Source organism: Pseudopipra pipra, chromosome 4 (assembly GCF_036250125.1).
Source record: "Pseudopipra pipra isolate bDixPip1 chromosome 4, bDixPip1.hap1, whole genome shotgun sequence".
Classification (NCBI taxonomy): Eukaryota; Metazoa; Chordata; class Aves; order Passeriformes; family Pipridae; genus Pseudopipra; species Pseudopipra pipra.
In genome coordinates this window covers 13,844,421-13,858,333 of record NC_087552.1, presented here as the reverse complement: position 1 = coordinate 13,858,333, position 13,913 = coordinate 13,844,421, and the positions used below count along the sequence as shown (strand labels likewise).

The following is a 13,913-nucleotide window of genomic DNA, read 5'->3' as shown; positions in this document are numbered from 1 at the left end:
AGAAGACTTGTTTTTCAGAGAGTTAAGTACATGTACATCATTCAGGTACTCATTACATGTATCTCAGCCTCCAGTACAATACTGTTACTTCATGTTTACATGTTATCTAATCATGTGACATTCTATTAAAATACTAATCAGTCAAGACAACTGCATTTATGTGTAGTGAAAATATGACTGAATTTATCTATATTAATGACTAAACAGTATATTACCTTTCTAAATGTTTACTGTGCTCGACAGAAGACTACCATTAAGTCATGGATACTGTCTCAGGAATCAAATGGAAAGAATTCTGGTAGGTTCAATAGATGTTTGACCAAACTGTTGCTGTGCAACTTTCTTTGATGAATGTACAATCCACTTAGCTAGGCAAAATAACTGAAGAAATAACTACAGAAATTGTACAGGTGAAGATTTTGTTACACTCTGTCTGATTCAGCACCACTGAATTCAATAAACCTGGTTATGTTTTTTTCAGCAAGCATTAATTCAGCCCTTAAGTTTCTGGAAATTGCATTTTTATGGTTATTCCTAGCTTTCAGCACAATTCCACATGACACAACACACAGACATGATAGTTGCTGTTGCAGGCCCAAAGCTCCCAGACTCAAAAAATATCCACGAAATCAAATGAAACCACACTAAATGTAAATGACAGAATTAAAGAATTCAGCAGCACAAAGTAGCACTTACGCACTAACACTCAGAAACCCAACCAAAAGCTGCCCTAGACAGTAAGGAATGCTTCATTTCCTATGCTCAGCACCTGCCTGGTGCTACAACAGCTTGTTCCTGAAGGGATGGGTGCCAGGTGAGACAGCACAGAAATGACAGAGGTGCATTCAAAAGATGAAAAAGAGCCTCATTTATGAATCTGCTGTTTGAGAGGAAGCTTCTCACTGGCTGCAGGATTAAAGAAAAGAGCTGAAGGTTAGAGCAGGTGAGAAACAGCTCCTGGGATCTGTTCCTGGCTCTGCCCTTGACAGCTACTGTTATAAGCCACACATCAGCTTCCCTGCTGCAAAGCAGGAATTCCTTCCTCAGAGGGCTCTTGTGAAGCATATTTAACAAGCGCCAATGGAAGTGCCTCCGAGACTTCAGCTGTAAAGTGGTACAGATTTGGGGGTGAAATAACTGAAAAGACAACTGCAGATTTTGCTGTTTCCAAAAAAATAACACCCTATGCCTGTCCTGGAGATTTGCTCAGCTTCTCACAAATCGTGTAAATAGCAACTATTGATATCGAATGTTGCAATGCTTGGCAAGTCCATCAGCTGCTTAATTTAGATTCTGCACATGACAGAAGAGGTCTAGAAAAGGTATCAGGTAGTTTCTGGGGGATAGCAACAAAACTGACCAAATCAGACAGCAACTGAAAGCCAGGAAAGGTAGAATACAAGGTCAATTTTCATCTAGAAAGGGAATGCTAAGAATACGCTGTGCTAATATCCAGAAATGAGAAGACAGTTGAAAATGTTAGGTATGAAATTACAGCTGGGTAGTGAAGGCTAGAGGAGAGTGTGAGAGGAGGTTAGTTAGTATGGACAGAATTTAAGTTTAATTCTAAATAACCTACACCCTTGTATTAATTTTTTTAATTTAAAGAAAATACCTGTTGTTTGATAATACCAGCCAGAAACACTTTTTAAAAATGTATTAACCAAACAGAAAATGGTGTTTGTAAATTCCTCCCCTATTTTTCGCATAAAACAGCTTATATGCTTTGCTTCTCTGCTTCAGAAATGACAGAGCAGAAGAGTCCCAAGACTGCTAGTGAAAAGTTCTACTGCACTTCTTGGTAGAGTTTAAAATAAATAATACATCTTCTGTGGAACCCAGAAGGAGACCTCAACAGAAGATTCACATAAGCATCTGTGATAGCCAAATAGTGTGTGTATTTTGGAGAGGTTATAGTGTATAAAAGGTGTATGTTTTCATGTTATAAGGTTGTGAATTAGTCAACAGTCCTGGAGGTTGATTTGTGGCTATTTCTCACATGTGTTGTTGCAATTAAGTTCCACTGAGAAAATTTTTTATTCTAACCACTTCTATTCTCCCAGCCTAGTAATGATATGGCATAGACCCTTTGAGTAGTCAGCATGTCAGTAAAGTGTACAGCATCCAAATTTATAAATAAAACAAAACCATTCAGCAATTCTGTGACAAAGAAAGAATAGAAATGCAGAAATTACCATCTAAGATTGAATTCCTTGTTTATGTGTGCATGTGGACATGCACATGTTGCTCACATATCTATGTAACACATATATACCCACCTACACACAAATTTTTCCACTCAATTCAGCACTACTAATGCCTTAAATAGGTTTGGACATGGTGAGCTCTGAAAGATAGAAGTCTAGATTAAGTGTAGAAAAAAGCAGTAATTTTGAAAGACTGAAAGATGCAGGTAGTGAAGTTCAAAGGAAGGAAGACTGATTAGGGACGTGATGATGACAGAATTTACGTGAGCTAAAAGCTGACAGAAAGAATGATGGATGAATTTGTTCTCCAAGTTCTCTGGAGACAGGACAAGAACTGCAGCAAAAAAGACTTAGGAAAAAAGCTTTTTTTAAAATAAACACCGAGAGATCTTTTGAACAGGCAGAAATAGGATCTGGGAGCAATTTTAGACACTGTTGATTTTGTTCACTGGACATAAACATGAGGGGTACTTGAGTTTCTCCCCCAAGCTCCACATTTCAAGCTTGTATGTTATACTAACCAATTCTTTGCAGAACAAGGGACTGACACCCTGATACACAGGCACCTTAAGTAGCTGCATCAATGGGCAATTATTATCCCTGGTGCTGTCAGCTTCAGCTGTTTCCCCAAATACTCTGATCAAGTAATCGTGGAAACTAATCTCCAGCTTGCTTGCTATGATTATTGACAGAGTGCCAAATCTTAGCTTCCTGAATTCTTGCCAAGAACACTAACCAGTGAGTAATGTGTGTGTAGAGCCTCTCATTTTCCTTATGCTCAGAATTGGTGTTTTGCCTCATTCTTTCAGTATTTCATTCAGCTAAATGGTTGAGTCAGGCACACAAAGTGAAGAAAAACAGGAAATCTACTGTTTCACTAAACAGCCTCATCTGAGATGAGTTTTTAAATAGGGGCTAAACTTGTTGGTGCCTAACAATCCAAAAACAGTCAAAGGGAAACAGTAGAAGAAATACAGGTAAGAAATGACAACTTTATATGTTTGAAAATGTTTTACATAAACAATAAAAACCTTCCACATAGAAAAAACAGAATATGGAATACATAACGAAATCCCTGGATAGTTAATTCTTGAAACAAGCAACTACAATGTTTCTTGATCATAAATCAATCCCCTGCAACCACGGTGCTGCAGGGGAGAAAGATTTAAGAATGAGATACTGCTTAGGCTCCAGATTACTTTTCACTGATGTTACCATAGTTCAGTAAATTAAATCTGCAAGTCCTGTACTTTGTTTGCTACTTGGCAAGAACACAATGGATTGTTTCCAATATATTACTTCATCGATGTCAAAATCCAGGTGCAGTGCTAGTGCTCCAATATCACCATCCAGTACTCTATTAACTCCCTCCATTGTTGCCATGTTTCCCTTTGTCCTGTCAATTACTAATGATACCTTCTTGTTCTAACATTAACTAAGTTCAGCAGCAAGTGAAAAATGAGAATGAAAAAAGCCTTATGTCTGAACATACGCAGAATTAACTGAATTAAATTATTTTAATTTGAGGACAAGCTCTGAAGAGCTGGTTTTACATGCAAACACTACTGGAAAACTGCGCTCAAAATCTGGTCACTTCAAGTCTGCCAGTGGAAGCATGCCTTCACAAATAGGTATTTCTGTGTACTGGCAGTCACAGTTTGCATTTCTGTGAAAAGAACTGCTGATGTGAATTTTCCTCAGAAAAAACTTAGTTGTGATTTTTTTTGCGACAAGATTTTAAGAATCAGTCGTTGAGACAACTTTCCCTTCTCACTGAAGTGTCAACAAAGCTTGTCAGCAAGCTATCCTGATTTTATCAGCCTTCTGAAAGGATAAACTACCAGACCAGGTACCAGACACGTACATGAGCTGGAGTGGGGATCATGTGTGCAGTCTTGCGTGTCCAACAGATGGATACATGATAACATCCTTATTTTTTATTGTATCAACCACCAAATTATTAGTTCAGTTATGCATCCTTAAGCAGTATAAAAATATTAGTGTGAGATAAACTTCCCCACTTACAGGAGTATCATCTGTAATCACAGATCTTTCCACAGAAAATACCAGAACAACTATGCCTCAAACAGCAAGAAGGCCAGTTTTTAAGTATTAACATGATGCTGGAGCACAATTAATCAAGGTCAACTCATTAGAAACACTGAATTTCATAAAAACTTTTTAACTGGTCTACATAATGGTAAGTGTAGCACAAGTGCTTCAGCTATCTCCATTGTCTTTTTGTCAGTACAGAAATCACATCAGTTATTCAATGGGGCCGAGTACCTGAAGGAGAAGGCTGTCCTTTTACTACACCATTTTTAGTCTTTTCTTCAGAATTCATTACTTCTTTGTAGATGAGTTCTGGAAGAGAGAATTGTAAGAGTTACAAGCAGGGACTGGCACCTGTGACCAGGAAAAAAACAACTATCACACAGTGTTGTAGCCCTCCCAAGAGCGCCCTTCACAAATCCGACTGCTCTACTTGCCTAAGACCTCCCTCTTCCATTCCCCTCATCTCTTTTTGGAGCTGAACTGAGATAAATGGGATTAAACTAGAGCACAAGAATTGTTTAACGCTGCACTGTCTAGAAATGAAGCAGCACAATAACACAACGCTTTTTACTGGGGCTAAAATTCTGATGCATCGTCCTGCCAAACATTAGTCTGTTCTCCAGATGATATCCTTAGATTTCAGTGAAGCACTGGAATCCTTATAATTTTGCTATCAAAGCACCAGTAAGGCTAGTGTCAATTCTTTATGTCTGAGGAATTCTAACACAGACACACTGGGTGGTGGGATGTGGCATTTTGCCACCGAAATACCCCTTCCCATGCCTTTACTGCAATTACCTTTCCATTCCTCAATTGTATGTTCCCTTTCATCCAGCTGTTTATCATATATCTGTGGAGGAGGCTGCAGAAAAGAAACAAAGTTATTTAGTCAGCTGTCTGTTATATTGGAAATTAGGAGTAATTACTTAATTAAAGATAATTTCTCTTCTCCTTCTTCACAATCCATCCTGTACATGCAAAAACACACGAAACACATTTGAATATTAAAAGAATTAACACTTCCAGAATCCAACTCTTTTTGTAGAAGAAATCAATATACTTCTCTGTTTTCCTCTTTTAAATAAGAGGCATAGTTGCAGTTGAAATAAAACTGCCATTGTGCTTGTACTGAGCCCAGAAACTGTGTTCACCAGCAAAAAAGTACTGTCAGAATACCAAACAAATACCAATCTTGATTAATTAGTAGTACCATTACTATATTAATTTTTAAATTGCTCTTTAGATGCGCTGCTATATGAACCTCTCAGAATAACTCTAATTTTGAATTAAATCTCCCTGCCACAGTTTCTGATCCACATTCCAAATTCCCAAGCTTTCCAGCATATGTATTTTAAGTAACTTTGCTTTCTGAGCCACATGTTCATTGCCTCTCCTCATGTTAGCTGCCAAACATAGCAGCCGAGAAAAGCAGAGGACTCTCCCCTCCTTTCTTCTACCCAGAAGCTTCAGCATCCAAGGTAAAATTATCTAATGAAGACTGAAGCAAGACCTACAACACTTTTCTCACTCATATGTATTTCCTCTGATTTTCACCTTGGGCACTTGGCCATTGTGTCCCTTTCAAAACATCCTCCTACTAAATGCACACTTACCAAGCTGTTTTCTGAAGTTAGAAATTTGCCCTCAGGACTCTAACTCCATCAGTCCACTAAGCTATTTGCATGCTACAGATACAACTGAAAAAGTAATAGCTCAGTGTCATAATACAGACCAGGAAAATTACATGACAGCTGAACTGGACAAGTCCACTGAAAACAAGAGAAGTTTCTGCAGAATGATAGATGTATCAGGGCTAAGGACAAGGGAATTTGGTGAAGTCCTGGATAGTCAAGTCTCATACCTGAGAACGTGCTGAGAGGGAATGTGAAACACGTCATAAGTTAAAGTGAGTGCCAGGTCTCAGAAGAGTTTTGCTACATCAGCAAGGTAAGACACAACCCTCTAAGAAGTCTGAGACCAAAACCAATGCAGCTGTTCTTTTATTCAGCAAAACAACCTTTCTTGGTCTTTTCCAGTGAGTCCTGAAGCTTAAGGCAGATGCAACCAAGATCGTGCAACCCCCATGGGGATTCTATGTTTCTGCTGGCTGTGTTATTGGGGAGCTGAATACTACAAGAGGGCAGGTGAGCCTCACCACTAACCAGTGGGATGTAGTAAGGAAGCTCTACTCTTCCAGCTGAGCCTACTGGGCTCCTGCTCAGCCACCCAGCCAGCCCTGTGGCATGCATTTCCTACTAAGGAAAGCAGAGAAAGCTGGCCAAGACAAGGAAATTGGAGGGCTAGGAATTTACAGGAGCAGGAGGGGAGGCATTTGGCTGAGCTGGAACTGAATCACAGTGACAGAACCACTGCTTCTCTGTCAGGTGGAAAGAAAACAGGTAAACCAAGTTGGACAAGAATATCCTGCAAGTACCTTTCTTTCTAAACACTTCAGGAAGGGGCTTGCAAAAAGTGTAGGCGGTGAGTAAAATTGCTCCTACCAAGTATAAACACTCTTTTATACTCCCATAAAAAAGCTTGTATTTCTCCCCCAGACAGGAGTAAGAGTATGGATTCCTTCAGTACTTCAATTCTCAAACAAAATTACAGAACCAAAAGGAATAAGTGATCAGATATATATACCTGTTCTCAGTTCACACAACCAGAAAATCTTTGGCTTATGTCTCTTCTAATTTATCTCAACTACATCTTAAGCAGGCATAATTGGCTAATAGGCAACAAGAAAATCAGCAGTAATATTTCCTTGATTAATACATTCTGGAAACAAAGGCATTTTCCAGGGAGAGAACTCAGAATAATCTCACTTGTTACCAAGCTCCTATTTTGAAGACAAACAAGGGAGAACAACCCAACTCTACTTCACACACTGCAGGATGTCAGAAGCTGCACCTGCACAGCATTTGACTGCTCTACCTGTGTTTGTACTGCAGACTCTTATTTGTGAATTAGCAGAACCCACAGCTATACAACATGGCTCTCGGCAGGAATGCCAGAGCCAAGGGTAACAAATATTCAGCATAATAATGACATGAATAAATTCCTCCTCTTCACAGAGGCAGCATCTATAACCTCGAAAACCTTTGCAGAGCATAAGGGAATGGAGCTCTGCTGAGAGGCCAGGTCAATGCTCTTACACTGGGAGAAGTGAAGCTTTCCCATCTAAATTCCCTGATACAAGGAAATGACCCCTTATCTTTTCATTGATTCAGAGATGAGCTGAGAATACCACAACAACTTCAAGAATCTATTTTCCCACAATTCTCATTAATCCTAATGAGAACCACAAAGCTTAATACAAAATCCCCTCGAGGCTGACCACCCTTTTTCTGCTAACTCATTTGTTTTGCAGGGGTTTTTTAAACGAATTTCCAAAATTAGAGGGAGGAAGGGAGGGTTTTAAGGACAATACACAACTATTGTCACAACAAAGGAGCAATCAGAGCAGCTGCCATACCAGGGTCCTCCTGGGCACCTGATTTCAGACTTGGTGCAAAGGTTAGCCTAAACTGACTTTGCTACCTAAGTCAAATGCCTTAAAAAATGTCTGTATTTGTAATCATTAACTTTCTATGTGGATGTAGCTGTAGTGTTATAGACACTATTATACATCATTCATACAGCACACGCCAACTGAGAGTTACATGGTTTAGTTTTTACAGGTTTCAGAAAAAGCATTAAATAAAGGCCGGGTTAGGATCAATCCTATGGGTGGCAGCATCTAGCTTCAGTTTAAGGCAGCCATTTTCTCCCCAAACCAGACTGATTTGTAAGGAACTGCACTGGCAACAATAACAAAGAATAGAATCTATTTTTGGATGGGTAAGCAAAGGAATTAATTTTATTTTTCTTGTAGATGTTAAAAAAACACCCCTTGTTGTTTCAGTGGTTACTGGCTTTTCCATTTTACAAATTGATTCTTAAAATATTTTTGAAACAAATGTAATATTCACTGAATATAAGAAAAATTACAAAAACTCCAAAAGAAAATGGACCTTCTTCTGAAAAAAAAAAGAAAAGCAGTAAAACAAACAAATAAACAAAACCAATCCAAAAAACCAAACCAAAAACCAAAACACACAAAAGACAGGGGGTTTATGTGGTCATATAAACAGCAAGAGACTACTGGATTTGTTAAATACCTTTCTAATATCGAGGAAGGAAAAACTTTTCACTAGAGAAAAAAGCAAAACATGGATTGAGGCTGATGCATTCTCACTTTCCCAAAGCAACACAGATTGGTTTGTATGTCACTGCTAGAAAGCAAGTGGAATGGGCTGAGGATCACACTTGGATGCTGAAGCTCACACTCGAATAAATCCTGCCATCTCTGTCCCTGCCTCTGCAGAGCTAGTGCCAGCACAGTGGAGACCTTGGGATGAGCTGTTTTTAGAAAGCTTGACAGAGCAAGGCTTGAGTCTGCATCTGTTCCTGGAATCGCAGGGTCCAGAGCAGTAGTTGGAGTAGCATAAAAGGCAGCAATAGAATTAGCAATATTCAAATAGAAGAGGAACTGGAGGCTGTAAAAATTAATGGTGTGAGGTTAAACATTTTGTTAAATGGTTTAGATCCTCATAACAGGTGAATATAAAAATTCCCTTGTGTTTTGCCACAACCCAGGTTGTGTTACTGATACCATTTTTGTATTTATTTCTGTGGTGCAAGACAAAGTACACCAGCACGCTTGTCACCAGAGGTCTGATAGTTTCTTTACCTAGAAAGGAAGATGTCAAGTGCTTTAGATTTCACCCTGTTATGCCAAGGGACTCCACAGTGGGCTAGGCATGATCTCAGCTATGGATATGGAAGAAGAGATGCCTCTGAGCCCATTTGTTCCTTTGAGTCTTTGCAGAGACTTTTAGAAAACTCCACACATGGTGTGCATGACAGAAACTGGGGACTGAGCTGTTTCTGAACAGCTGGACCGTAAGAATACCATGCAGCAGGAGTCAAGATTACTTGGCTACATGCAGATGACTGAACAGGTTGAAGATACAGCAAACAAGCTGGAAAAAGATTTAGTTTGGTTTGAAAAAGAAAAAGAAGAAAAGAAATGCCTCTTTCTTCTCTAACCACTACTCCTCACTGACATTAACAAAGATTGCTGTAGAAGCTGTTTTCAGCTTCCATAGTTAATCATCTATAAAAGGATAGATGTTGCTGACTTGAGGGAATATCCATACTTGTATACCAAGCAGAGCTGCATGCTTCTTTTGTGAGAGAACAGATGTGCACCATCAACCTCTATGTAGAAAAGCAAGCCCTATAACTGACTGCTAAAAAAACCCCCCGTGGCAGATCACTGAAGACTTTAGATACAACATCTATAAACTCAGAGCTGAGCAAGAGAAAAGAATACCAGAAAAGATGTACAACCTGACAGCCTTGGTTTTGTCGTGTAGTGAAGGTGACACCTTCTTTTAAGTGTCTGTCAAGGCAACAGAGCTGTCCAGAAGCGCCTCTCCATCCTAATGGATACTCAGTACTCACAGGTAAAATAACAGGTGGATGATTTTTTGTATTTGCTTCTGACAAACTATGAAACTTGAGATTCATTTGAACCAATTGTATTCAACAGCTGGTCATGGATGGTTTATACAGTCCTAACACAATACCACAGCAGTTTCTGTCCTGGACCTCAGACTGAGAACCCAAGTTCTCTTCATAAGCAATATAGGGAAGAGCATTAATAGAAGGTAACACACAGATTGGAATGCACAGAGAAAGGAATGATAATTCACAACTCAGCCCCTTGTGGGTGGTCCTAGATGCAGAAATACTCCAGTGAAATACAAATCCTATGACAATAAAACCAATAATGGAAGCAGCATGAGTTACAGTGAGTAAAACCCCACAAAATCTATCACTGTTGTAAAATTCTGCCAACATAGAGAAATGTTTAAAAGGAATATTTTTAACATATGATCTTTCTGTTGGAATCTCTCTTCTAATGGATATCAGATAACAAGCAATAACTGCAAGTACAGTAAAATCTAAGACAAATTTTGAAACCACTTAACAGAAAACATCATATCATTATCTATGGCAAATTTTGCTACTAGATTTGTTTCCATGGAATGGAACAATATTTTTCCCAAGTAGGAATCAGTATGAGATTACATATATATTCAAAAGGTTCCAAAATGAAATAATTTATAGGTGAAGAAAAAATGTGCAAGATTAGGGGCAATTGTTTAGGATTTAAACAGTAAAAATTCTTCTAAGATAGCATCTACCAGAAATGTGCAAGCAAATATTTTTGGCCAAACAATGCTTGGTTAACTTTTTATGAAATACTGTAATTGAAAAACCAAGGGGAGGAATATAAAGCAGTCATTTTCTTGTGTAAGAATATCACTTTGCTACAGATAAGTGGGTATCTCTCCAAAATTATTTTTAATGCCAAGAATATGAAAGGAATTAGGCTGGAGACCAGGCAGCTCAAGCCAATGCAATCCTAGTAAACAACCAGCACAACTGTTCTGCTGGACCTCATACTAACAAACAAAGAAGGCCTGGTTGGAGATGTGAAGGTTGGAGGCAGTCTTGGATACAGTGATCATGAGATTGTGGAGTTCAGTATCCTGTGAGGAGGAACCAGAGCAATGAGTAAGATCACAGCCCTGGACTTCAGAAGAGCTAACTTTGGCCTCTTAAGGGACCTTCTTGGAAGAATCCCGTGGGAACATAACCTAGAGGGAAGAGGGGTTCAAGAGAGCTGGTTAATATTCAAGGATCACTTCCTCCAGGTTCAAGAACAGTGCAACCTCATGGGCAAGAAATTGAGCAAAAAGGGCAGGACACCTGCATTGATGGAATCATAGAATCAGAAAACCATAGAATATCCTGAGTTGAAGGGACCCACAAGGATCATCAGTGTGCAACTCCTGGCCCTGCACATGGCCATCCCCAGGAGTTACACCATGTGCCTGAGAGTATTGTCCAAATTCTTCTTGAACTCTGGCAGGCTTATTGCTGTGACCACTTCCCTGGGTAGCCTGTTCCAGGTGCCCAACTACCTGGTGGGTGAAAAGCCTGTTTCTAATATCCAACCTAAACCTCCCCTCACATGACTTCAGACCATCCCCTCAGGTCCTGTCACTGGTCACCAGAAAGAAGAGATCTGTGCCTGCCCCTCCTCTTGCTCTCCTGAGGAAGTGGTAGACAGTCATATGAGGTCTCCCCTCAGTTTCCACTTCTCCAGGCTGAACAAGCCAAGTGACCTCAGCCGCTCCTCAGAGGCCCCACAGTGGATCCCCATGGAACCCCACTAGTGACAGGTCACCAATCTGATGACACCCTACTGCTTACTATTACCCTTTGTGCTCAACCCATGAGCCGACTGCTCACCCATTGCATGATGTGTTTATCCAGCTGTGTGCTGGACATTTTGTCCAGAAGGATACGGTGATAGACAGTCTCAAAAGCATTACTGAAATCCAAAAACTTAACATCACCTGGATTCCTTTGATCAACTAGGTAGGTTAAAGGGTTGTGAAAGGAAAGTACGTCTGACAAACAGGACTTTCCCCTCATGAAGCCATGCTGGCTGTGACCAATAACTGCATTGTCCTTAAGGTGTTTTTCAGTATGTCCCAGAATCACCTTTTCCATAATTTTACCAGTCACTGAAGTGAAACTGGCCTATAGTTTCTGAGGTCCAGCTTCTTGCCCTTCCTGAAAATTGTGGCAACATTAGCCAGTTTCCAGCCAACTGGCACCTCTGCAGATTCCCCAAACCATTCAAAAATCATTGAGAGAGGCCTCACAATGGCATCAGAGAGCTGTTTGAGTATTTCCAACAAGGAACTCCTGTCAAAACTCAGAGATAAGCAGGAGATAGACGAGGTGGTAGCATGGACAGACCACTTGCAATGAATATAGAGATGTTGTCAGAATATGCAGAAATGCAACAAGGAAGGCCAAGGTCTATTTGGAATTAAATCTGGCTAAGGATGTCTGGAATTAAATCTGGCTAAGGATCTGGCTAAGGATAACAAGAAGAGTTTCTTCAAATACATCAAAAACAAAAGGAAGAAGAACTTCCTTACTACGCTAAAGCAGGTGTCTAGGAATCCATTCTGTTCACAATTCGAACAGTTTGGGATAAAAAGCCAGTGACCTGCATATAGACAGCATCACAAAAACATTAGGAAAGATATGAAAACTTAAATATCAGATTTGGGATTTATTCAAAGTTCATCTCAATGAAGAGCAAAAAGGTATAGCAACTTCTAAAAAAAGGTAGCTACGTAAATTAAAACATTGCCTCAAGCACAGCATTTTCAGACAGGAAAACAGAGAAGTTAATGTGTCATCAGGGAGATACTGAGATTACCTACAATAAACAGGATAGTCTCTATGTAGACACAAGAGACACTGGAAACTTCCTTCCTAAAAATAAAACAAAAGCAATTTGAGGGAGAAAAGGTATCGTGTGTCTCATTTATTCATGATAATAGCACAAATGCTGTTATAATAGGTAAAGTAAATATTATAACATGAAAGTAATAAATATAATAATATCTGTTTAAAAGTGGATCCGAGATAGTTTCTGCATGTAACTTGCAGGAAGAAGGAATCTTTAAATGAAATATAATACACAGAAGTAAGGTCTATATGTTCCTATTCTGATTTTACAATAGATTGCTGTGTAATATTAGTAAATAATACTTTCACCCTTTAAACTCTAGTTTTCCTACATATAAATTAGGTGTGAAGAGTGACAACAGATTTCAACAGCTCCTAAAATCTTGGGAATTCCACTGAATTATAAACATACATTATTTGCATTTTATAAATTTTTTTAAAACAGATATTTTTCTTGGTTGAATACAGAAATCATCTTAACTGTAACGCTCTTCAGCAGAGTGTTAAAAGAGTGCTTCAAAATAACTACAGATCAATGATGTGTTCTCTGGAGAACCTAACACTGTGACTTCATTATCAAAGATACTGCAGCAGGCTGAATGTGCTCAAAAGAAGCTGGCTAACTATGTATGTTAGACACAAGAGTTTCCTCTAAACCCAAAATCTAGCTCACCCACTCAGTCCACAGGTAAGCTTAAAAACTGTGCAAGGGTTCTAAATGTTGATATAATGACTGCTCCAGAGCTATCCAGGGCTTAGGATGTGGTTTGTTTTTATACAGAAGTCTGTGGGAGAGTCACAGCACTGTTTGTGTAGCCTGCTATGAGTGAATGGCAAATCCCACATCTAATAACATACTGTCCTTCCTCTCTGTATCAGGGAATCATAACATGGCATTTAAGGCCAACCAGAAGAGTTTAATGCTGTTACACATTGCAGGGGAAAGGGTATTGCACTCCTACCACTTCCCATTTGTGCACAGTGTTTGCCCATTAGGAGACATAATAGTTTTATTGCCCCCACTCAGTCTCTAAAAGATCATAAACTTTTAATAGACTTATAAAAAGGGACTGTAACTGTCTCACTAGTCTGGACAGGGCTATTTAATCTGTTTTCCTCACATTTATAATGCTGTAAACCTGGGCAAACATAGAGGGTTGTTACCTCCAGGTTAAACTTTGACACCAAATTCTCTGCTTATTCCCTGAGCTGACTTCAGTGCTCTTCACTGCCTCCTCCAGCACACACTGACATTTAATGACA

General features: G+C 39.3%; 1 protein-coding gene across 8 annotated transcripts in view; it reads right to left on the bottom strand.

Annotated features, from left to right (window-relative positions):
- Window positions 1-13,913, bottom strand: part of MAPK10 (mitogen-activated protein kinase 10) — a 157,720-nt gene that overhangs the window by 8,044 nt on the left and 135,763 nt on the right. For all 8 annotated transcript variants that reach the window (XM_064651670.1, XM_064651675.1, XM_064651677.1 and 5 more), the window contains 2 exons: window positions 5,061-5,124; window positions 4,494-4,571 (listed from right to left, as the gene is read on the bottom strand). In XM_064651670.1, the coding sequence (XP_064507740.1) occupies window positions 4,494-4,571; window positions 5,061-5,124 (142 nt within the window). The remainder of the gene's footprint in view (window positions 1-4,493; window positions 4,572-5,060; window positions 5,125-13,913) is intronic.